Raw genomic sequence first — 22580 nt, 5'->3', positions numbered from 1 at the left:
TGCCAGGTCGGCGCAGACGCCGTGGCCGCGCCGTCCGCTCCGCTCCGCTCTCGGTGCACCTGGGCTGCCGCCCCGCGGTCCTGCGGCTTCTCCTCCGGCCGCTGCGGCCGCGGGCCCGGGGCCATGTCCCGGAAGCAGGCGGCCAAGAGCCGGCCGGGCAGCGGCGGCCGGAAAGCCGAGGCCGAGCGCAAGCGGGACGAGCGGGCGGCGCGCCGGGCCCTGGCCAAGGAGCGGCGGAGCCGGCCGGAGCCCGGCGGCGGCGGCGGCGAGGAGGAGTTCGTGAGCTTCGCCAACCAGCTGCAGGCCCTGGGGCTGAAGCTGCGGGAGGTGCCGGGGGACGGGTGAGGCGGGCCCGGGAGCGCGGGAGGCGGCGCCGGGGGACGCGCCGGGCTTGGCGACCGCCGCCCGCTCTCGTCCACCCACCCGTTCGGGCGGCCCGAGCGCCGGCCGCGAGCCAGCGGCTCCCCGGGGCAGGGGTCCCGCGGCGGGCGAGGCGGCCAGGCCCCTCCCCGGAGACCTCCAGAAACCCCAAGCCCCCTGATCGCGGCCGAGGCCGGGAGGAGGCTGTAAAGTGGTCCGGAGTCACTAGAACACCGGAGCAGGTCTCCTTTGGGTCCGTGTCCCGGAAGGCCTCTCCGAAAGGTGACATTTAGGCTGAGACCAGCAGGGACCAGAGGGAGCAGTCTCCCGAAGAGCGGGATGGCGCGCAGGGCAGGCTCAGCTCGGTGGGGGCGTGGTCACTCCTTAGAGTCCTTACCTGCCCCGTGGGGACTTAGTTCTCTGGGGGCCTGGTGTTGCTGACTCTCCCATGGGCTTCAGATCGGACTGGAGTCTGGGGACACGGGGTAAATAAATGGGTAGGAGGGAGAGGAGGGGAGAAAGGAAGGAAAAATGGCTGCAGGAAAGGGGATGTGGAAACGAGTATGGATGGGAGAAGGGTAGGCAGGGGAGAGGGGAGGAGATCGGTAACGATGGATCCTGTTTATGAACTGGCTCAGATTTACTTCCCTTTCCTATTATGCGTGTTCTCAGTGCTATAGGCTAATTGGATTTAGTTTGATGACATTGTAGTCACCACCACCTAGCACAGTGCCCAGTACATAGAGGCATTCAGCGCATTTTTTTGGTGAAGGAATGAAGGAATGATAGCAGTAGAGAGGGAGGCCAGCTAGACCCTCAGCAGGGCCTCTCAAAGGGGCATTTCCTCAGTGGAGCCACTCCAGTGAAAAGCTTGCCTTGCTTTTCACCTAGTACCTTGATCTTTGTCACATACAAAGTCTTTAACAATTCAGGGCCTTACTTATTTGAATCAAACTCACAAGCAAAAGGCACTGTTCCAGTTGAATGCTTTTCAGTGGGATTGGGGAGGGGCTACTCCTTGCAAATGATTGGATTGTTTGTGTTTGCTATACTAGGCATGGTATTCTCTCTCTCTTTTTTTTTTTTTATATATTTTATTGATTTTGTACAGAGAGAAAGGGAGAGAGATAGAGAGTTAGAAACATCGATGAGAGAGAGTCATCGATCAGCTGCCTCTTGCACACCCCCTACTGGGGATATGCCTGCAACCAAGGTACATGCCCTTGACCGAAATCAAACCCGGGACCCTTCAGTTCCCAAGCCGACGCTCTATCCATTGAGCCAAACCGGTCTCGGCTAGGCATGGTATTCTCAATGTTAGGGTGCCAAGGAAACGGGAATACTCAACAGAAGGTTGCTTAGAAATCACACCACAGGGGGTTGTGAAATCTTGAAGGAGTTTCCTAATGCTATGGGAAACTTTGGGGGTTCTATCTCCCCCTCGCCACCAACCATCAAAGAGAGCACACTTGAGTTAATTCGGCAAACATCAGTTAAGCAAGGAGCTGGGAATCCATTGATGATAAGATACTTAAGGAGTTCTTAGCTTCGTAAGAGAGAAACATAATAGTGAGTCTCAAACATTTTGGCCTTAGAACCCCTTTACACTGTTAAAAATTACTGGGGACTCCAGAGAGCTTTTGTTTATGTGGGTTACAGCTAGCAGTATTTACTATATAAGAAAGTAAAAGAAAATTTTAAACCAAGAAAACGCAAACATTCTATCAGCTGTCAAAGAGAGAATCTCATTTCTCAGCTAGCCTCTGGAAAACTCCACTGTACACTTGTGAGAGTTTGAGAGTGAAAAAGATAAATAATACCTTTGTTTTGAACTCACGGTACCCTGAAAGGGTCTCAGAGGTACTCTTCCCCCCCCCCCCCCAAACTGGGCCACACTGTGAGCATGGATTATGTAAATAAGATAAAGTTTGATGTATTCTTAATAGTGATTGATTATCATGGCACTTTTGAGACGGAGGCGGCTGACACTCCCTGAAGTGGTCAGGGAGTCTTCATTCATTCAGAAGTTCTCACTGAAACCTGCACTCTGCTAGAAGCTTCTCAAGAGGAGATCTCATACAGACTGGTCATGAAGGATCAATAGGAATATGCCAAGAGAACTTTCCAGACTGAGGAGTAATACATGTAAAGGCATCAGGGTGACAGGAGTGTAGGATACAAGGGCAGAATTCAGGGCCAATGAGGTGCAGAGGCCAGAGGTCAACTTGACTGGAATGCTTGTGTTCACTTCCAAGGTCTTTATTCTTTGGACAGTGTTAGGTAAAGCGGTGATTCCTCTTCTGTGGGCTTCACGAGGCTACCCAGGTCTTCCCATGGGCACACGAGGTGGCCTGGGTGTCACCCCTCCTTAGCATTGTGTTTTATCCCTGAGTGGATGGTGTTGCCTCTGTATGTGACGGGCTGGCAGGTGTCAGCATATCCTTTTGCTAATATGTAACAAGGATACTCTGCAGTAATATGTACTCTTTGGTGAACTGTAGTAAAGTTATGGTAACATAAGAAATGGTTGACAGCCTTCACTCTTCTGTCTTTCCATTCTGGTCTGATTACAACATTGAGTAGCCTGAGAGAGCATCTTGCTATGTAGGCATGCTCATTGTTGATGGTGTGGTCCTTGTGGCACTCTGGGACCTCCGGGTCCTTGGGGATAAAATTAGCTGGTGTCCTCTGAGTCTAATGTTTCCCTTACTTTAGTCAGTTGAGCATAGATTAATTAGGGAGCTATGGGGTTTTGTAATGTATCATGGGCCACCTTCAGATTTGTTATGTTGTTTGACGTGGACCCACATAAATTGGATTCAATTTCAAAACAAGAGAGACATTTCAACTTTGATGTTGTCCTGAAAAACATCATTGGCTGTAGGGTGAAAAGAACCTCTGATTGGATTAGGCAGTACAAACCACATTAGCATCCTTCTGAGCTATGTCTAGTTATATCTCACTGAATATAGTCTATATTACATAACTAATTGGTAGTGTTCTAAAACATTAAAGAATCACTAAGCCATTTATCTCTGATAATAAAACAAGTTGTTTTATTTTTTATTCTTAGAACTGTAGGATCTTGGTGGAAGGGCATTTATACGCCATCTTGCCTGTCAGTTCCCTGCATCGCCTGTGCGGCAGCCTCCGCTTTGGTTTCGGGCACAGTGGTTGTCACCTGGTGGCACAGTGGAATCACCTGGGGGACTTTGGAAAAACTACGGTGCCCGGGCTCCCCTGGATCAGCAACACCAGAATCTCAGGCAGTGCAGCCTGGTCACTGATGACGTTTGAAAAGGTCCACAGGTGATTCTTACGTGCAGTCATAATTAAAACCACTTATTTATTAGAGTCTAGGTTCTAGATGAGCCTCCGTTAGCCTAAACATTAGTAATTGTTTATGTTCTTCTCATTATGCACTTTAAAATCACATCATTTTATCTGACCATGTCTCTCAACAGGCAGTAACTAGAATGGCACCCAATCTTCTAGCTGATCTCAAAGAACAGAACCTGTCCCCCTCCTTTTTCTGCACATGGACTAGTATTACTGTAACCTAGGAGCCCATTAATTTTTTTGATGTCTATCTTATAATAGTGGCCCATGCTAAATTATTAAGCCCTTAAAACCCTTACTACTTTGTGTACTTGGTGGCTTTATGAACTCAAAAACAAGACCTTTACATATATCCTCCCTATGATAGCACAGTGGTTCTTTTTTTTAAAAAAATATATATTTTATTAAATTTTTTACAAGAGAGGAAGAGAGAGGGATAGAGAGTTAGAAACATTGATGAGAGAGAATCATCAATCAACTGCCTCTTGCACAACCCCCACTGGGGATGTGCCCGCAACCGAGGTACATGCCCTTGACCAGAATCAAACCTGGGATGCTTTATCCATTGAGCCAAACCGGTTTCGGCAGCACAGTGGTTCTTAAGTGGGGATGATTTTATTCCCCGGGCGAACGGTGGCCTTTTGGCAATGTCGGAGGCATTTTTGGTGTCACAACTGGCCGGGAGGATGGTGATGGTGGTGGTTGGTAGAGGCCAAGGATACTCCTAATAAACGTTCTGCAGTTAACAGGACAGCCCCCACAACAAAGATGATCCCCAAATGTCAGTAGTGTGGGGTTTGAGAAGCCCCGCTGTGGTGTGTGAGAGTGTGGACTCCGGACACAGTGGGATCCCAGAGGCCCTCTGAGCAATGAGGCTTTGTTCAGAGTGCTCTCACTGCGGCTCCCCAGGGAACTCAGGCCCCTCTGCTGATTGTTCACATTTCCTGTGTCCTTACCTTGCAACTCTCAGAAAAGGAGGCGATTTGTCTATTGTGATTTTTCATTTTGACTATTTTGAGTGATTTCAGGAAAGTTTGGTAAATAGAGAGAAGTATATTAAATAACATATAACTTAGCATTTATTTCTAATCCTATTACCTAGGAGTAACTACGGCTGACATTTTGGTGGCTGGGTTTGAATTCTGATCCACTGCATACAGTTATGTGACCTTGAGCGAGTTCCCCTAGGGGGCTAGTGCCTAGCTCAGCGTTGTGAAGACTGAGCACTTTTAATACCTGTAAAGTGTTTCCACCAGTGCTGGGCACATTGTAAGAGCTGTTTAATTTTCCTTGCATACATTTGTGTGCAGTGTGCAGATGAGCACATTTGAGCTCACGCAATGTAGTGTATACCTACTTTTTTGGCTTCTATGGAGAACATGTGCCCATGTTACTAAAAGTACTTAGAGCATGTTACTTTCTGTATTTTGATATATTAAATATAAAAGAACTAAAGACACAATTTTGGGCTAAGTGACACCGTTTTAAAGAATGAAGAATAGACCTACAGGTTTCAGAAAAGTTTGAGAGAGAAGCTTAAAATTGAAAACACTTTATTCAGTAGCCTACTTCCCCCTCCCCCATGGTTGAACAAGGACTGCCATTGTTAGATTTCAACAGACACCTCAGTCTGGTATCCAACTGCGGTATTCCTGTCCCTTCTAGAATCTTGCTTCAGATTGAGGCAAAACTTCTTGGTTTCTAGTTTGTAGAATCTGTCATCTTTAAATATTTCCTTCTCCCTTGCAAAAAAAAAAAAAAAATAGTATGAATCCTTATACTTTTGAAGAGATGCCTGCCTCTGTGTAACTTTCTACTGAAAATTCATTTTTCTGAGCTGAAAGACAGAAAAAACCTTTCTCGTATGCCTTTGCATCTGAAAGTCCTTCTGGAAGGGACACGTTGATGTTTTGGAATTAGAGCGTCACGTGTTTTCATTTGGACGAGGAAACAGTTCGGCGTGAAACTGGGCCACTGTTTGGCTTCGGAGTTTTGTGTTTCCTTCGTTTTAAGGATACCAGATTGTGTTTGTCTCCGAGGATCTGGGCTCCATGTTTGCGATACAGTTTGGAATTTTAGAAGCCTTCGAGGGGTTTGAAAGTAATAAGTCCTAAAGTTTGTTGCCAGCAGTTTAATTTTAGAGACAAAGCAAAGTAAATACTGTGTCTGAAGTTTTCATTTAGCAGGAATAACAAGAGCATTGCGGCTCGCTGGGGGAGGAGTGAGCCAAGGAGGAGGGAGAGTGCTCGCTGGGGGAGAAGTGAGCCAAGGAGGAGGGAGAGGGTCGCTGTGTAGTGCGCCTGAGCCCTGGCCAAGCACCTCCCATGCTTTCTCCCCTGTGTTCTTAAGACGTGGGGCGCCCGGTGCAGTTGTTTGTATCGGGAGGTGGGCAGACTACTCCTTTGGGTTCTCTCTGTTAGGTGAGTGGCTAGTCAGCTGGGCAGCTCTAGTGAAACTTGTTTCAGGAAAGAGGCAGTAGATACGCTTTGTCATTTCGGAAGGGCCTCTGGGAACCAGAGCCCTGGAGAAATGCTTGTAGTGTTGGACCCCGTCTCAGGTGGTTAGTGTGTCACCAGCCTCACTGCTGAAGCGGCCGAGGCCCAGGGATGTTGGATGACTTGCTGAGTGGGCCAGCTGGTCAGTGGGGATAGAGATCCTGTGTGCCTCTCAGGAAGGTGATGTGGTAGGACATCTGCCCTCGTGCTCTCCTCAGTGTCTGGGAAGAACCATGGAGTGTCAGAGTTGAGGCTTTCTCTTGTCTGTGTGGAGGACGTCTGTGGATGGCCTGGCATGACGCATTGCTGTTTTCGACGAACTAAGTTTTTAAAAGGTTGTGACCAACGTTTTTGTTTTGATAGTAATTGCCTGTTCAGAGCTCTTGGTGATCAGTTGGAGGGACACTCACGAAATCATCTCCAGCACCGACAAGAGACCGTAGACTACATGATCAAGCAGCGGGAAGATTTTGAACCCTTTGTAGAAGATGACATTCCCTTTGAGAAACATGGTAGGTTCCCGTGGGACACTGGATCCTCCAGGAGTAATTCATTGGGTAACTAAATCCATCAGCACCCCCCACCCTCCCAGCCAGGGATTTGCTTACATAAGCTATGGCTTGTATTCAACAAATATTATTCGTCTGCCCTGTAATAGGCGACAAGCTAGGCAGTTGGGTTTCGGTAGGTTTAGATGAGTATGCCCTTAATAACAATGATGACTGATGTTCAGTGACCTGAAAAGCTGTTCATGACTTCTTATTCAATGGGGTGGCGGGGGAAGCAGGCTGTGAAATAGTGTCCTATTTTTAAAAGGTATACACACAGAGAAGCATACTAGAAAAATTCTTGTAAAATACTAACACTTCATGATTGTTTATTCTTGGCTCCACTTATTTTTTACTCCCTTTACACATCTGTAAAGGGGAGATAATTATAGCACCTATTATAGACTTTTTTGATGTAGATTGAATGATGTAATTAAAATAAGTTCTTAACTGTTTGTCATCTGGGGATGATGGGTCTATTTATAATTTAAAGTATCTCCTATAGATATTCCTGATTTTAAGTGATCATGTGTTACTTTTTAACCAGAAAAATCAATCAAGTCATTTTAATTTCTCACCCAAAGCCCAGATACAATCCGTCTTCTTTGAGGCAAATTATTTAGTGATTTTAATTCGTTCCTTATAGGCACAAATCTAGTAAGAAAGTACATATAAACTTTTAAACTTTAATTTGACAATTATTTACTGAGGACTTTCTGTGCTAGGTGCTGATATATTTATGTTTTACAATAGCATTTTTATCACAGAGTTCAGTCTTATCTGTCTCTTATCAGGAAGGAGAGAACATCTCCTGTGTTTTAGAGTGCTAACTCTGGGAACCGTGCCAGGAAAGAATGGGGGGAGAGACTGAGAAGGGAGATGAGTGAGGAGCTGTCCACACTGGCCGGATGAGAGAGGGTCTCCACCAAAACAGCTGCTGGGGATGATGAGCGGGTTCAGACCAATACAGCTGGCAGTATAATTGGCAGGACTCATTGGAGGGGGAGAGAGGAGAGGCAGAAGTGATTCTGAAGATGCTGTCTGGGGAATGGCTAGGTAGAGGGCCATAGGAGGACGTCTTGGGGGTGGGGAGCTATCAGTGGTTCATAACTCAGAAGGGGAGAACTCATTCACTAGGCACAGCAGTAAAACTCCCCCTGAGGAGTTGATAGTATCCACTGAGTTAATGGTCCCTCTCTCTGATCACTTTTTGTCTAGCACATAGGCACAGTTTACCAGCTGGTCAGCAGTTTACAAATTCGGGTAAACGGGGCATGTTTTGTAGTTTAGCTAAATAAAATGAGTTGTCATTGGTCCAATTAAAATATATTTGATGAAGTGAGTTTTTAGTTTGTGGCTTGAAATTCCACTTTGAACATCTTGAATGAAGTGATTGAGTTGGAGGTAGGCCAGGGTCAGGGACTTGTGTCCAGTGTGATAGTCACTTTAGAAGTACAATGGGAAATTGTTTGCTTGAAATGTCACTGTGTGTTCCTGATCGCTGGTTGGTGCTTCATAAAGAATTTGAGCTTCAAAGCGGGGAGTGGCCCTGACTGCCATAGCAGAAGTGGAAAGAAGCCTACATGTCTGCACATTATGCTTGTGTGCCAGTTGAAGACTAGAGTTATGACATTATCCCTCATATCATAGTTACGCGTTTTTAACGTCTGTCTACCTTGTTACACTGAGATTCTTGAGGGCAGGGACTGTGTCTCTTCCCCAACCTGGTAATGATAGGCACTCCTAAGATGTTTGTTGTAAATGAATAAATGAATGCTCACTTAACTTTTCAGGACCTACAGTTACCCTGCATCTGGCTCTACTAGGATTATTATTTTCCTTTATTTTTATTTTATTTTATTGATTTTTTACAGAGAGGAAGAGAGAGGGATAGAGAGTTAGAAACATCGATGAGAGAGAAACATTGATCAGCTGCCTCTGGCACCCCCCTACTGGGGATGTGCCCGCAACCAAGGTACATACCCTTGACCGGAATTGAACCTGGGACCTTTCATTTTTTAAAAAAAAAAATATATATATTTTATTGATTTTTCACAGAGAGGAAGAGAGAGGGATAGAGAGTTAGAAACGTCGACGAGAGAGAATCATCGACCAGCTGCCTCCCGCACACCCACTACTGGGAATGTGCCCGAAACCAAGGTACATGCCCTTGACCGGAATCGAACCCGGACCCGGACCCTTCAGTCCGCAGGCCAACTGAGCCAAACCGGTGCCGGCAAACGTGGGACCTTTCAGTTCACAGGCCAACGCACTATCCACTGAGCCAAACCGGTTTTGGCTGGAGAATCAGCAGCATGTTTTCCCCCCCAATTGTACAAATATCCAGATTACATTCCTCAATGTTCTTAATGCTGCTCTTTCTCCCTCTACGTATCCAGTCATTCATTAAGTTTTGTCACATCTGCCTTGATATTTTTTCTCTCACTGCTACCATCTTGTAAAATCAGGCCTCTGTGGTCATTAGCCTAGATTTCTGCAATACTTTTTTGACTGGTCTCATTGCCACTTGACCCATTCAGTTTGGTTGTTTTTGCAGATGGAGTAGTGACCTAAAAATAAATATTTCCCCTATATACAACCCATTGGCTGCTCCCCATTGACCTCAGTCAGGATAAAGGCCAAACTCTTGAGCCCTTTACTATCTGTGATTTTCTTACTTATCTATTCTCACCTCCACCCTGCTGTCTTAGCATTCTAAATTCCTGCAAAACTGTATAGCCCACAGACTCATCTATCTGCCCCCCTCATCTCTCCTCTCTCTCCTCTGCCTGGAACATCATTTCTATCTCCTGTCATTTGGGAATTAGCTTAGTTGTCTAAGACAAGAAGCTTATCTGATACACCTTACCTCCCCCTCCCCACTACCAAACTGACTTATGCTCCCGCACCTGGAGTTAGCCAAGCTGCAAGGTTTTAGGGCGCACACAGTCTTCCTAAGACTTCCCTCGCTTCTGACACCAGTTCCAAGTTTGGGTTCCTGAACCACTCTCAGGCTCAGTGATTTGCTACAAGGACTCTCAGAACTCACTGAAGGCCCTTATCATCACAGATATAGTTTATTACACAGGAGGGTTAAAGTTCAAAATTAGCCAAAGGGCAGAGTGGGAAGGTTCCAAACACAAAGTTTTTCTTGTCCTCAGGATGCATCCTCCTCCTGGCATCCATGTGGGATAGGGTATTGTCAGCCACGAAGCTCACCTGAACTTTGGTGTCCAGAGTTTTTATTGGCGTTTCATTGTGTGGGTTTGATTGATTACCTAGCTCCCCAGTTTCCAGATCTGGCTGATATCGTATGGTCAGAGAGTCACCTCATTAACTTAAACTGTCAGGTATGGCAGAGGAGCCCACTGAATAACAAAGACATCCTGTCACTTGGGAAATTTGAAGGGTTAGAGGTTATCTCTCAGGGGCCAGGGATAAAGGTCAGAACTTCCTTTGGGCAGGGCCAGATTCTTTACAACACATCCTTTCCTGTAGCACTTCTGTGCTTCAGTAATGTGTTTTCTTATTTGCCCCCTTGGTTATAAACTTCTCAAGGGCAAACTGACAGGCTGTATAATGGAGTCACCAAAAGCCAGGATCTTGGAGTCAGGATGCCTGGGGTGTGACCTCAGCTCTGTTTTGTCCTGGTGTTGTGACCTTACTCTGAGCCTCATCTCTAAGGTGGTGTGCTTGATAATGCCTGTTCCAGGATTGTTTTGAGGATTAAAAGTGATAATCCTTGAGGAGCAGCGCAGTGCTTGACACTTAATATGCATTCATTAATGCAAGCTATTATAATCACTGCTTATTGTTACATTTCCTGGGTCTTTTTTACAGTTAGGCTTATAAGAAACATTCAGCAAACATTTGTTGAAAGAATAAACGAATCCTTTCTTTAGAATGGTTGGTGCCCTTGTGTACATATTCTTTAAGCATCTGAGTTCCTAGACTCTGACAATGCTAATGGACAGACGTTTTAGACGTCTACCCTTGTTTCTCATTATTTAGAACTAAATAAGTACTAAAGCATGTTTGCATTTGGGTTTTTCCATTATAAAGACTTCATTTTTCTCTCTCTCCTATTTCCATGCAGTGGCCAGTTTGGCAAAGCCTGGTACATTTGCTGGCAATGATGCAATTGTAGCCTTTGCAAGAAATCATCAATTGAATGTGGTGATTCATCAACTTAATGCCCCTTTGTGGCAGGTAGGTCACCTATTCAAAAGTTTATCTGGCCCTGACCAGTTTTCCTAAGTGGTTAGTGCGTCAGCCTACACACTGAAAGGTCGTGGGTTCAATTGCCCAGTCAAGGGCATGTACCTGGGTTGCAGATTCAATCCCTGGCCCCGGTTGGGTCACATGTGGGAGGCATCCAATCGATGTGTCTTTCTCACATCAGTGTTTTTGTTTTTTTCTCTCTCTTCCTCATCCTCCCTCCCTCTCTTCCTCTCTCTCTAAAACTCAATGGAAAAAATATCCTTGGGTGAGGATTAAGAAAAACAAAAAAATAGTTTATCTGAAGCTCTTCATTATAACTTAGCTTTTGGGATGTCCTAAGACGATGAGGCATGACCTGTGCTATTGAACTGTATAGGGCAGTGGTCGGCAAACCACGGCTTGCGAGCCACATGTGGCTCTTTGGCCCCTTGAGTGTGGCTCTTCCACAAAATACCACGTGTGGGCGCGCACGTACAGTGCGATTGAAACTTCGTGGCCCATGCACAGAAGTAGGTTTTCGGCTCTCAAAAGAATTTTCAATCATTTTACTGTTGATATTTGGCTCTGTTGACTAATGAGTTTGCCGACCACTGGTATAGGGTAACTTGGATTTTGAGCCTAACCAAAGACTAGAAGCGTTTAGTGAATTGGGATTACCCTGTGCCAAGTTCACATGGAATCTGGAGTATAATTCAGAAACCTTTAAATGCCAGAAACATTATCCAACAGTCAGTCAGTTGGGTAGTTTGGGGCAGAGAGCCTGCTGTGGAAATACTGTCTATAATTCTGTAAAATATCTAAGCGAGGTTTTAAAGGATCAGTGCACACAAATTTAGTTTTGACGTATACCTAGTCCCACAACCGTGTTTGTGTTTTTTAGGTGGAGGGACGCAGAGACCAAATTTACTATACTAACCATTGCTACAAAGGATAGTCTGAACAACAAAATTTATTTCATGGCGTAGGATGGCAGGCTCCATTGCTCTGGTCCGCTCAGCTGTATCTGTGGTCCAGTGGTTTTCTACGGCAGATGAAATCGTACAGTAAATGTTCAGTTTGTGCTGGAGGGTGGCACAGCACATTGTGGAGCCACTGAGTGAAGTAGCCGTCCATTCAGCTTTCTTTACCTTTGGTATCCTGAATTAGCCTGCTCTCCCCGTCCATCAAACCAAACATTGTGTTTGGAAGGTCAGAGGTCGAGGAGAAAGTATATGCAGGCCACCCTCTTTCTTTTCCTCCTTTTATTCAGAGTGCTTTCTGTCCTTTGTAGCTCTCCTCCTGCAGACTGGGTGTGTGATTTCTATCAGTCCTCCCCTCCAGTGCTCCTCTGGGTCTAACTTTTTTTTTATTTAGGTAAGACATACTAAATGTAGAAAAATTTGAAAATTCAGAAAAACTAACAAAGGCAAATAAAAACCAGCCAGAATCACATTCCCTAAAGATTATTACTGTTAAAATTTTAGTGTGTATCCCTGTCATTCACACATACTCTTAGCTATACACATATGGAAATATATGTATCACAGTGTTTTATACACCCTTTAAACAAATCTACACAAATACAGACATGTCTATAGGTACACACACTTATGTATCTCTATTTATTATTATTATTGTTATCATCATTATTATAAAGGCATTGTTATCATCATTATTATAAAGGCAACTGTGGCCTTTTTTCTCACTTTTATAGACCACCAGCAAATGTTTTCCTTTATAAGTTGTCTTTGATCATTAAAAATAAAGTGGAGTTTACAGAGATATAATTGGCATATAGCAGAATTAACCCTTCTTAGGCATACTTTTTTTTTTTTTTTTTTTTTTTTTTTACAAAATAGTCTTGTAACCACCACCACGGACAACACATAGAATATTTTCATTACCCCCAAAAGTTTCCTCATGCCTCTTTGAGTCACTAGTTCGCTCCCCATGTCCCTACTCCCAATGACCACTAATCTGATTGGTTTCTTACAGTTTTGCTTTTCTAGAATGTTATCTAATTGGCTGTATATATCCTTTATGTCTGGCATAATGTCCTTTTAATAAAATTAAAGCAAAATAAATTAGAAAATTTATGGGCTGGTGAGGGACTTTACTGGGAGGGAAATGATGTGTGTGTGTGTGTGTGTGTGTGTGTGTGTGTGTGTCCTTTGGGGCAGTGTTGTTGGGTGTACCGACACCAGGGAGAGCTAGATGTCTTCAGTGAGGTATTCTCTGAGGGTGGGCTGTGAGCCAACAGTTACCTTCTTCATTGTTCCAGTGTTTTGTCATTAAATGATTACTGTTCAGCAGAAGTCATCAAAGTAATTTGAATATACAGCATAATGACCCATTCTTGAGGAAAGTACTCAGTGCCAACTCAGCCTGCTTTTTCTCCATCAATAACTTTATATTAATTTCTTAATTATCTAAGTCGTTGTGAAAGATAAATCTGCATAGGTAGAATGTTTTAAAATACATTTCTATAGAGCTATCTTTCATGGACTGCTGAACACTGAAAGTATATGTGTTTAAAATAAATATATTTGTTGTATAATGGAACTACCCACTGGTTCCCCGCCCCCCATATCTCTTCACCCCAATGAAGCATCTTATGAAATTTAAGAATTGAAATTGTTTTGATTGTTACTGTCCTGGGTAAGAACTCTCGCATTGAAATGGTAGGCTCATACAATAATGGGGATATGAAACCTACATTCTTCCCTGATTACAAATGGAATCTATGCTTCTGTGAATGGTATAGACCTGCGTGATGGAGAAAGTGAAAGTCCTCTGTAATCTTCCCTACTCATGCAAATTGCAATCAACTGTTGGTGACTATTCTTCCTATTTTTTTCCTGTTCATACTGTGTATATAGTAGTATGACTTGAATATATAAGTACTTTAGGGATTATGTCATTCAGATATTCTAATAACGAGTTTCCTTTCCCAGTACTCCCCCTGGGAGATAAATGATGCTGTCTGTATTTGTACATGTGAAAAGCAGACCATCTGTACTTTGAGACCTAAATGGTTTACCTGCAGAAAACTTCGTGGTTGCAGCTTCTGGTTCCTTGTGGTTCCTGTTTGTTCCATGGTTTTTGTTGTACTTTTAGGGCAGAGATAGTGTTAAAATGAACAGTAGTGCCTGACTATCAGTCAAAACAAGAATGAAGTGCTAACATTTTAGAGTTTTAACAAAGAGATGGTTACTGGGCTTTCTAAATGGCAGATTCAGAATCACTTCAGAGTTTCTGTCAGGGGGCGTGTTTAGTGGGTACATCCAGGCTGACCCTTGTGACATGACTCTGGGGAGTGCTGCTCTTGCTGGGGAGTGGTCCAGGGGTACTGTTCACCTGACAGTGTTTCCCAAAGTGTGGTATGCGTACCCCCAAGGGTACAGGAAGAGTTTGGTGGGGATATGCACTGCACCGTGCTTAGCTGCGCCTAATTCTATGTTCTCATGAGTACGAGGGGTACTCAGCGTTACGAAAATTATAGAAGGGTACACGTCAAAAGTTTGGGAAACACTGACGTAGAATGTCTTGTGAGGAGTGCCTCCAAGGTATCCAGGGAAGTAGTGCCACTTGACTTTAAATAATACTGTTTTGCACTTGATGTAGTGGGAGGTTTGAGTTTGTTTGTGTTGCTCAGGATGTGGTTAATGGAAAACGCTATTTTTGTTGTAACAACAGGGGCACGCATATTGTGAAGTATTGAAGCATAAGTGGAAGGCCCTCATTTTTATGGCCCTCTTTCTAGGTCCTGGGAAGGGCTGTGGCATTTCTATATTTGCAATCTTGTATTTTTCTTTTTCTCAAAGAGCACCTCCAAATTGTTTGCGCTTTAAGCCCAGCGAATTTGCTGTGCCCATAGGCCTTCCCTCTTGTAAGGGGCCTGTGCATCTGGAGAGGCACTGATGCCTGAAACTTTCGCCAGTTTAACTTCACTGTGGATCTTCTCTGGTTGTTGAATGTGTGTTCATATGGATTTATTTCCATACAGTTCCATACTAAGCACATTGAAGCATACAGTTCCATACTAAGCACATTGAAGCATCCAGTTCCATACTAAGCACAGTGCAGCATACAGTTCCATACTAAGCAAAGTGAAGCATACAGTTCCATACTAAGCACATTGAAGCATCCAGTTCCATACTAAGCACAGTGCAGCATACAGTTCCATACTAAGCACAGTGAAGTAAACATGCTTGGAAGGGAGAAGGATAAGTCAGAAGTTGCTCTGGATATACCCAGTCTTATTCCTAATTTATTTCACATTCAGCCTGTAGATTGGGCTTCCTGGGTAGCATTTCTCTCCATGTGTTGACACCGACCAAATCCTCACCGGCATCTCCTTTCCTTTGCTTCCAGATTCGAGGCACAGATAAAAGCAGCGTGCGGGAGTTACACATCGCATATCGATACGGTGAGCACTATGACAGCGTTAGGAGGATCAATGACAACTCGGAAGCTCCTGCTCACCTCCAGACTGATGTGAGTGAGGCCTCCGTGTTCTGTAGTCTCAGCTCAGAAGGAGCCAGGTGGAGGGCTGGGTGCCTGGAGCTAAAAACAGTGATGTTTTTATGGAATTGCCTTTAAGAATCTGTGGGTTTTACTCGTTTTTACTTTTTTAGCTCAGATGAGAGTGACAGATAAAATTGCTTGAACATTCTTTTGCTTTCCTAATAGCTGATAGTTCTGATTCCATGGATAGAATTTATATAGAAATTTTAAATTACTTTTAGTTTTAAATTTAATCCATGCTTCTGGACCTGGAGATGATTATGCTAAACGAAATAAGCCAGTTGGAGAAAAACAAGTATCGCATGATCTCACTTATATGTGGAATCTAATGAACAAAATAAACTGACAAACAAAATAGATCCACAGACATGTATACATGGAACAGAACAACAGATTTCGGTGGCGGGGAATGGCGGGGAGGTGTGTGTGGTGTGTGTGTGGGGGGGGGGGGGGGACCAGAAGAGATCAACAGTACTCTGCTATGAATATCTATGTGTAAAGTTGTTTGAGTGCCTGTTTTTAATCTTTTGGGTTTATACTGGGAGTGGACTTGCTGGTCATAAGATCGATTATTCTCTGTTTGACTCTGAGAGGAACTGCCACACCGTTTTCCACAGTGGCTGCACTGGTTTACATTCCCACTAGCACTGCTCTGAGGATTCCACATCTCCACCAATACTTACCCTTTTCTTCCTTTTTAAAATTATGGCTATGGCCATCCTGCAGGTGTGAAGTGGCACCTTGTGGTTTGGATTTGCATTTCCTTAATGGCTAATGACGTTGAGCTTCGTGACCATTTGTATCTTTGAAGAAATGCCTAGTCAGGTCCTTTGCCCGGGTTCTAACTGGGTTATTTGTACTTTCGTTGTTGTTGAGTTGTAAGAGTTCTTTATATATTCTGGATATTAGATTTTTATAAAATATATGATTTGTTAGAATTCTTTTTGTTTGTGGAGTATTTTTAGATGTAGAATTATCTGACAATAATAACTTTTATTCCTTTTTAATTTGATACTTATAATTTTTTTTCTTTTGGCTAATTGCATTGACTAATGCCTCCTGTACATTGTTAAATAATAATGGTAGTGGTGTGTTCCTTACTTTAGTGGGTGTGAGGCATCATTCTGTGGATTTACCGTGGTTATTTAGCCACCCCACACCATGAAACCGATAGCTTGTTGTCAGTTATTCACCACTGTTTGGCAATTTGATGAGCACTTTTATGTAACTCCTTTCTGTACTTGACATTAATTCTTTGGATACGTTTCAAAGACTCCTGATACACATTGCCAAATTGTTCAAATATACTTTTATAATGGGTTGCTTTTTATTAACACTCCGTCCGGCACTTCCACTTTCACATGCAGAAAATAGAAAGGTCCTTGCCCAGTTCCCGTCTCCCTGCATTAATAGCAAGCAGAGGAGCAGGGACTGAGCAGCTGCAGAGGGATGCCTTGGACTCTTCTGGTTTAGGCATAGGCTGCAAAGGCTGCATGGATCCTAGGGGACTGCTCTTTGTGGTGCCAGAGTTTGGATTGACAGGTTCCCTTGAGCTTGGTGGTGCACACGTGAGGTTGGAAGAGCCATGCCACTGTGACTATCCAACTGGAACCGGAATTCAGAGCTTGCTGATGCTTACAAAGGCCTAGGGAGCCAGCTGAGAGGTGTATGCCTGTGTCTTTGAGACGCGCTGTTCTGCTGCAGGTGCTAGGACAGAGGATCACTTGCTAGGCTCACGCCTCTGGAAATCAGCTGAGAAATGTGTGCCATTTGAGTCAGCAGCCATGGCCAAAACATAAGCATCTGGAAACCAAAGGAGCACTAATGCCATTCTTACTGAGCACTTCCTACCGCTTCATGGGTCGTACTCTCTAATACTTGTATTGTAGACTGGATGAACTGTCTGGGTGAAATTGAGCCTAATCGTAGCTCTTAAGGTTGTTTGTGGAATTTCCCCCTATATATGTGAGTGTTTTTGAGATTAGAGTTTCTTCCTGTGTTGAAGATTCTGAACATAGTTTGCAAGAGTTCCATGGTGATGACTCTGAATATTCCTTTTATAGTTTCAGATACTTCATCAAGATGAATCAAATAAAAGAGAAAAGGTCAAGACAAAGGGAGTCGACTTTGAAGACGACCTGCGAGATGAGGTGGAAGATGCAGTTCAGAAAGTTTGCAATGCGACTGGCTGTTCAGTTAGTATTCCTGTCCCGCAGTAGCCCTGGTTTATAAGCAAGCGTTGCTGTGCCTAGTTCCCCTGCTAGTTTTTAGCACCGTTAGCATGCCAACACCTGATGGGCCAGAGCCAGGTCCATGTGCTCTTTGTAGTTTGATGAGGTGGTGTGATACGACTTAATGAGAGCTGTTTATTCATTTCTCTCCTGTTTGCTAGACTTGACCCAATACTGCTCAAAATCCTAAGGAAGTATGTGGATTTATTTTATTCTGATTCGTGTTTTTATAAGTAAAAGCATTTTAAAAGGTAATTCATTTATAGTAACAGGTTTTTTACGTGACCAACCTTATTGAAAATTGACATTTTCTAAATGGAAAAGATCTTGAAATCTTGTCTTAATCCTCATAATTACATTATTTCGTTTACCAAGTTATTGAAGTAGAGAGAAGAGGGAGAGAGAGAGGAAAGTATTTCTAGAGTCTTGAAGTGTTTCTTTGTTTCTTGGATAGGATTTTAATTTGATAGTCCAGAACCTGGAAGCTGAAAATTATAATATTGAATCTGCAATAATTGCCATGCTTCAGATGAACCAGGGGAAAAGAAATAGTAAGTCCATGGTTGATATTTATAAGCTTTCAAAATGATTGTATTGGTGATTTCTCAAATACTGATGTTTAATCAAGTCACCCGTAGTAATTATACTGTCCTTTCCCTCACTCATCCAGCACTTGTTTATTGAGCACTTCTATGCAAGCTGGTTTTCTAGGTTCTTGTCCTGCATCTGGGGGAGAGTAGTCAGTGGGGATGGGGATGAGGGTGGTGGAGACAGATAAGTAAACGGGCACAGCAATACATCATGGAGGTGAAGGTTCACGGTGCCAGGGGAAAGCGTGGAAAGGCCACCTAACCCAGTTTTGGAGGGGTGGAGGGTGTCAGGGAACACTTTATCCTTTTAGAAATAAGACTTCTTCATAAAATCAAAATGATAATTAAAATGGAGAGAAAAAATACCTTTTTTTGTAATGGAAATATTTAGATTGCTAGCATCTATCAACTGGTGTTAATTCAGAATTATTTTTACTTGAACTGAATTTAATTTTGTGATAGGAAAGCAAAAAGATATGATGTCTTAACTGTTTTCTCAAGTCATTTATTTAAAATGATTTCCAGCCTGGCCGTCGTGGCTCAGTGGTTTAGCGTCGACAAATGAACAGGAGCTCAGGGTTCAATTCCCAGTCAGGGCACATGCCAGGTTGTGGGCTCCATCCCAGTGTGGGGCGTGCAGGAGGCAGCTGATCAGTGATTCTCCCTCATCATTAATGTTTCTATCTCTCTCTCCCTCTCCCTTCCTCTATGAAATAAAGAAAACATATTTTAAAAAAATGATTTTAAGACTTATTATGAGCCATATACTGTTCCTGGCATAGCTTTCTATGTGATGGGGCATTTTATTATCCACTTTATATATATGCTGTGCCTTTTAGAAAGCAATAACTCAGTCTTTGTGATTCTAAAACGGCACTGTTTGGTGTCTGTGCTGTCTAGTATGTTGTGTATTTGACATGTGGCTGATACTGAAGAATTAATTTTAAATTTAATTTAAATAGTCACATGTAGCTAGTGGCTCCTCTACTGTATGGCACATCTTTAGAGCCTGTTTTCTCTTTGGCTGCAAATGAAAGATTTCCCCCTAAATACTTACATTAGAAGTGGTTTGTCTAATGAAACAAATCAGTCTGCTGGTGGGAAGCTGATGGCTAGCAGATTACTGTTAAACTTACCTTCCAAATTTTATCAAAATTTCCCCATGTTCCCCGCTGTACTGAATTGTTATTAAGATTCTTGGTCTCCAAATGACAGTGAATGAGGGACCCAGGTACTTTTGAATCATTTAACAAGCACCGAGTTGTGTGACTCTCTTAGTTCTCAGTTTTAATAAAATGTCTTTCTTTGGAAGATGCAGAGCAGAACCTCGAGTCCCGTGGCCGAGTGCTGAAGCAGAGTGGTCCTTTATGGGAGGAGGGTGGCAGTGGCTCCAGAATCTTTGGAAATCAGGGCTCACATGAAGGCAGGACTGAAAATACTAAGGCGCAGGCCAGCCCTAGCGAAGAGCACAAAGCAAATAAAAACAACCTCCCAAAGGTACGGAAGGGGCTGCCAGGGCAAAGGGTGGGCTGCTGTCATCCGGTGGCAGTGGTGGGAACGTGGAGCTCATTTCAATGTGTAATTTTCTTTCCATTTATAAGTAGTGATTGTAGAAAATATGGGGAGTTCATACAGGTGTAGCAGGAAACTGAGTGAAGATCTCGCTTGTCCTGTCTGGCATACGCAGTGATGACTGGAAGGAAGGGCACGCTGGAATTGTACTCTGTAGACACAGCCAGACCGTCCCACCTCCACCACTGTGGATGGCTGCCGTCCACAGGCATTCATGCTGTAGCATCCCATGTTTACAAATACCATCATCTGCAGCGAACACTTGCATAGTTTATTTGTATGAATCTGTGTATTTTGCATTGCTTTCTTGGCTAGAGTCCTAGAAGAGGACTTGACAGGCTAGAGGGCATGGATATTTGAAAATTTTAAAGGCTTCTTGTCAAGAAGTTGTATATCTCCCTCCCCCCGTGCCCACAGGTAACATCTGACACCATTTTAAAGACTTTTCTAGCTCAGAATGCAGCATGAAGCAAAAAGCCACCGGCAGAGGCTAACCTGCGGCGTTAGTGAGGGTCCCCTGAGCATTAGGCTGCAGGGAAGGCGGCCTGTGGCCTGTTTGAGGTTGTCTCTGTTGGAGCAGGGTGAATGTTTCTTAGGTCACTTTGATCGGTTTATGAGGAGAACGGGGTTGGTTTGTTTGCTAGCTCAGCAAGGGGGTATACATTTACATGGAAGTTTGAGCAGTAATGGAAACCTCATCGTGTTTGGTCTGGTAGGTGGGTTTTCTCTGTTCCGTCTTGTTGGAAGGCAGCTGTGCTCTTTGCTCTGTCAGCCCCGACCTCCTTCCGCAGACGGCTCACCCAGCGTCTCCTCCTCCAGGTCACCAACAAGCAGCGCCGGGAGCAGCAGCGCTTGGAGAAGAAGAAGCGGCAGGAGGAGCGGCACCGGCTCAAAGCCCTCGAGAGCAGGAGCGGCCACAAGGACAACAGGAGCGAAGCAGAGGCCAGCGAGCAGGTCACCTTGGTGAAGACCTTCGCCGCTCTCAACATCTGACGCCACCGCCGGCCGGAGTCGTAAGAAGCGAGTGGAAGTGGGGTGCTGTGCCCCGGCTTCCGGGAGGCAGGCCTTAGGACCGCCCAGAACCCACCCAGGAGCACAACCTCGGCGTTAGTGACCTCAGGCCACCTTTTTCTGTCAGCCTTCTGTTAGAGATGTGTTTTATTTCATGAAAGTTCAGTGAAGCCACTCATGTTCTGTGATAAAAAGGTTGAGTGTTAGGGTGGAGAGTAGATCAGGGAAAACCTGTCAGGTATGGTTTGATTTGTTCTGAAATCAAGAGTTCTGTGACCCTGGGATCTTCCCTTAACCTTTGGGGTGAGTTTTACTGAAACTGTTCATGAAATGGTTTAGATTAATTGTTAGAAGCGCAGAATGACAAGTTTCCTTTGATTCTCTTTCATTTTCAAACAGATATGTTAATATGCAGGATAGTTTGTAAATGATCCGCAACTCAGGAACATGTTTAGGTTTATTTTTCTTTTAATCCAAGTTAATCAGAAAATATTTCAGGAAGTGTTCTCCCAAAGTAACGCGAGGGAGGGTGTGGCCTGCAGTCAGCGGGGAGTCAACTGCATCTCTCCTTCCGATCTGATGTCATTGCAGACGGGATGCAGGTGCTGCTAGTTCGTTTACACTCAAGCCATAGATACATGCGCCTGACTGTTAAGTAAGCCTGGGCTTTGCTTAATTAAAGTGATAGTGTTGTTGAGTTTTTGGTACTTGTTTTTGGAAGATGGGAAAATAATACAGTTCTGGATTTTGAGAGTATGGAAGGCAGAAATCGAGGGATTCTTGAGTGTTTGCCTGGGAAGAGTCTAAAGAGTTACTTGACTTTGTAGGAGAGAATGTCTGGAAGAATAAGGTTTTTCACCTTCACATTGTAAATAACCGTTTCCTTCCCCACTTTTCTAGACTTAGCTGCCTTCAGAAAAATAAAAGGTAACTTGGCCTGTTGCTAAGTTTTTTAGTATTGTGAAAAATGAAATCCCATAAAATGCTGCATTTATTTTTCTTTATATAAAACTCTTGGGGATTCTGACACTGGCAGAGCTCTCCAGCGCCCATCCCAGATTCTCAGGGAGTTGGGTGGGACCAGCAGGGCAGAGGGTGTGCTTTGGCTGAGGACTCCGGGTGACTCCACGGTTCTAAGTGAGACAGATCTGAGCAGTGGAGAGCCGACATTCCTAAAACTGACTTAGGTGGATGTGAGCTTTAAAACTGACCTTGGAAGTGGCCAGTTTTGGACAGTCTTTGTCTTTGGGGATCTAATATTTCAACGAATAAGGAATGCTGAATCAAAAGGTGAATTGTCATCTCCCCCACCTCAGATCTCAAAGGCCTGAGACGAGGAAACTACAAGAAAGTACTGACCTGTGTAGGCAAATAGCCTGGGCCGGCCCTGGGTTCATCCAATTGTCTGTCAGAGTGGTTTGCTTTCTTCATATTAATGATGTTTTAAGTTTAGCTTTTTTTTCTTTGTGGTTGGAGCATCAGTTGTCTCTAGGAATTGCTCCCAGGATATTATGGTTTGGGCATCTTCCTGGTATAATACATCGTAGTACTTGGCAGTCTGAGAAGCTGCACAGCCTTTCCCCTTGCACCTTGCGGAGTCCTGAGGGTGAGCACCAGAGCCAGGTCCCTGCGGCCTCACTGTCCCCACAGTGAGGTCAGGGCTTTCACCTCTGGGGGAGTCCTGACTCTGGCTGACCTGCTCGGAAT

At 44.2% G+C, this 22580-nt stretch overlaps 1 protein-coding gene across 8 annotated transcripts; it reads left to right on the top strand.

Moving 5' to 3' along the window:
• OTUD3 (OTU deubiquitinase 3) lies at positions 1-21815 on the top strand. 8 transcript variants are annotated; one of them, XM_084875035.1, is made up of 8 exons: positions 1-341; positions 6558-6706; positions 10839-10951; positions 15317-15439; positions 17533-17619; positions 18155-18251; positions 19603-19787; positions 20682-21815. In XM_084875035.1, exons 1-8 carry the CDS (start codon positions 124-126, stop codon positions 20853-20855), a joined length of 1146 nt encoding a protein of 381 aa, XP_084731161.1. In that variant the 5' UTR covers positions 1-123; the 3' UTR covers positions 20856-21815. The 8 variants fall into 8 exon arrangements, with proteins under 8 accessions (XP_084731161.1, XP_084731163.1, XP_084731162.1 ...); XM_084875042.1 differs by having other exon boundaries at positions 93-341; positions 17533-17664; XM_084875039.1 differs by having other exon boundaries at positions 190-327; positions 17533-17664.
• Positions 21816-22580: the final 765 nt, after the last annotated feature.

The sequence above is a fragment of the Pipistrellus hanaki genome, assembly GCF_964339955.1.
Source record: "Pipistrellus hanaki genome assembly, chromosome: 2".
Taxonomy (NCBI): Eukaryota; Metazoa; Chordata; class Mammalia; order Chiroptera; family Vespertilionidae; genus Pipistrellus; species Pipistrellus hanaki.
This window is presented reverse-complemented; position numbering and strand designations above follow the sequence as displayed.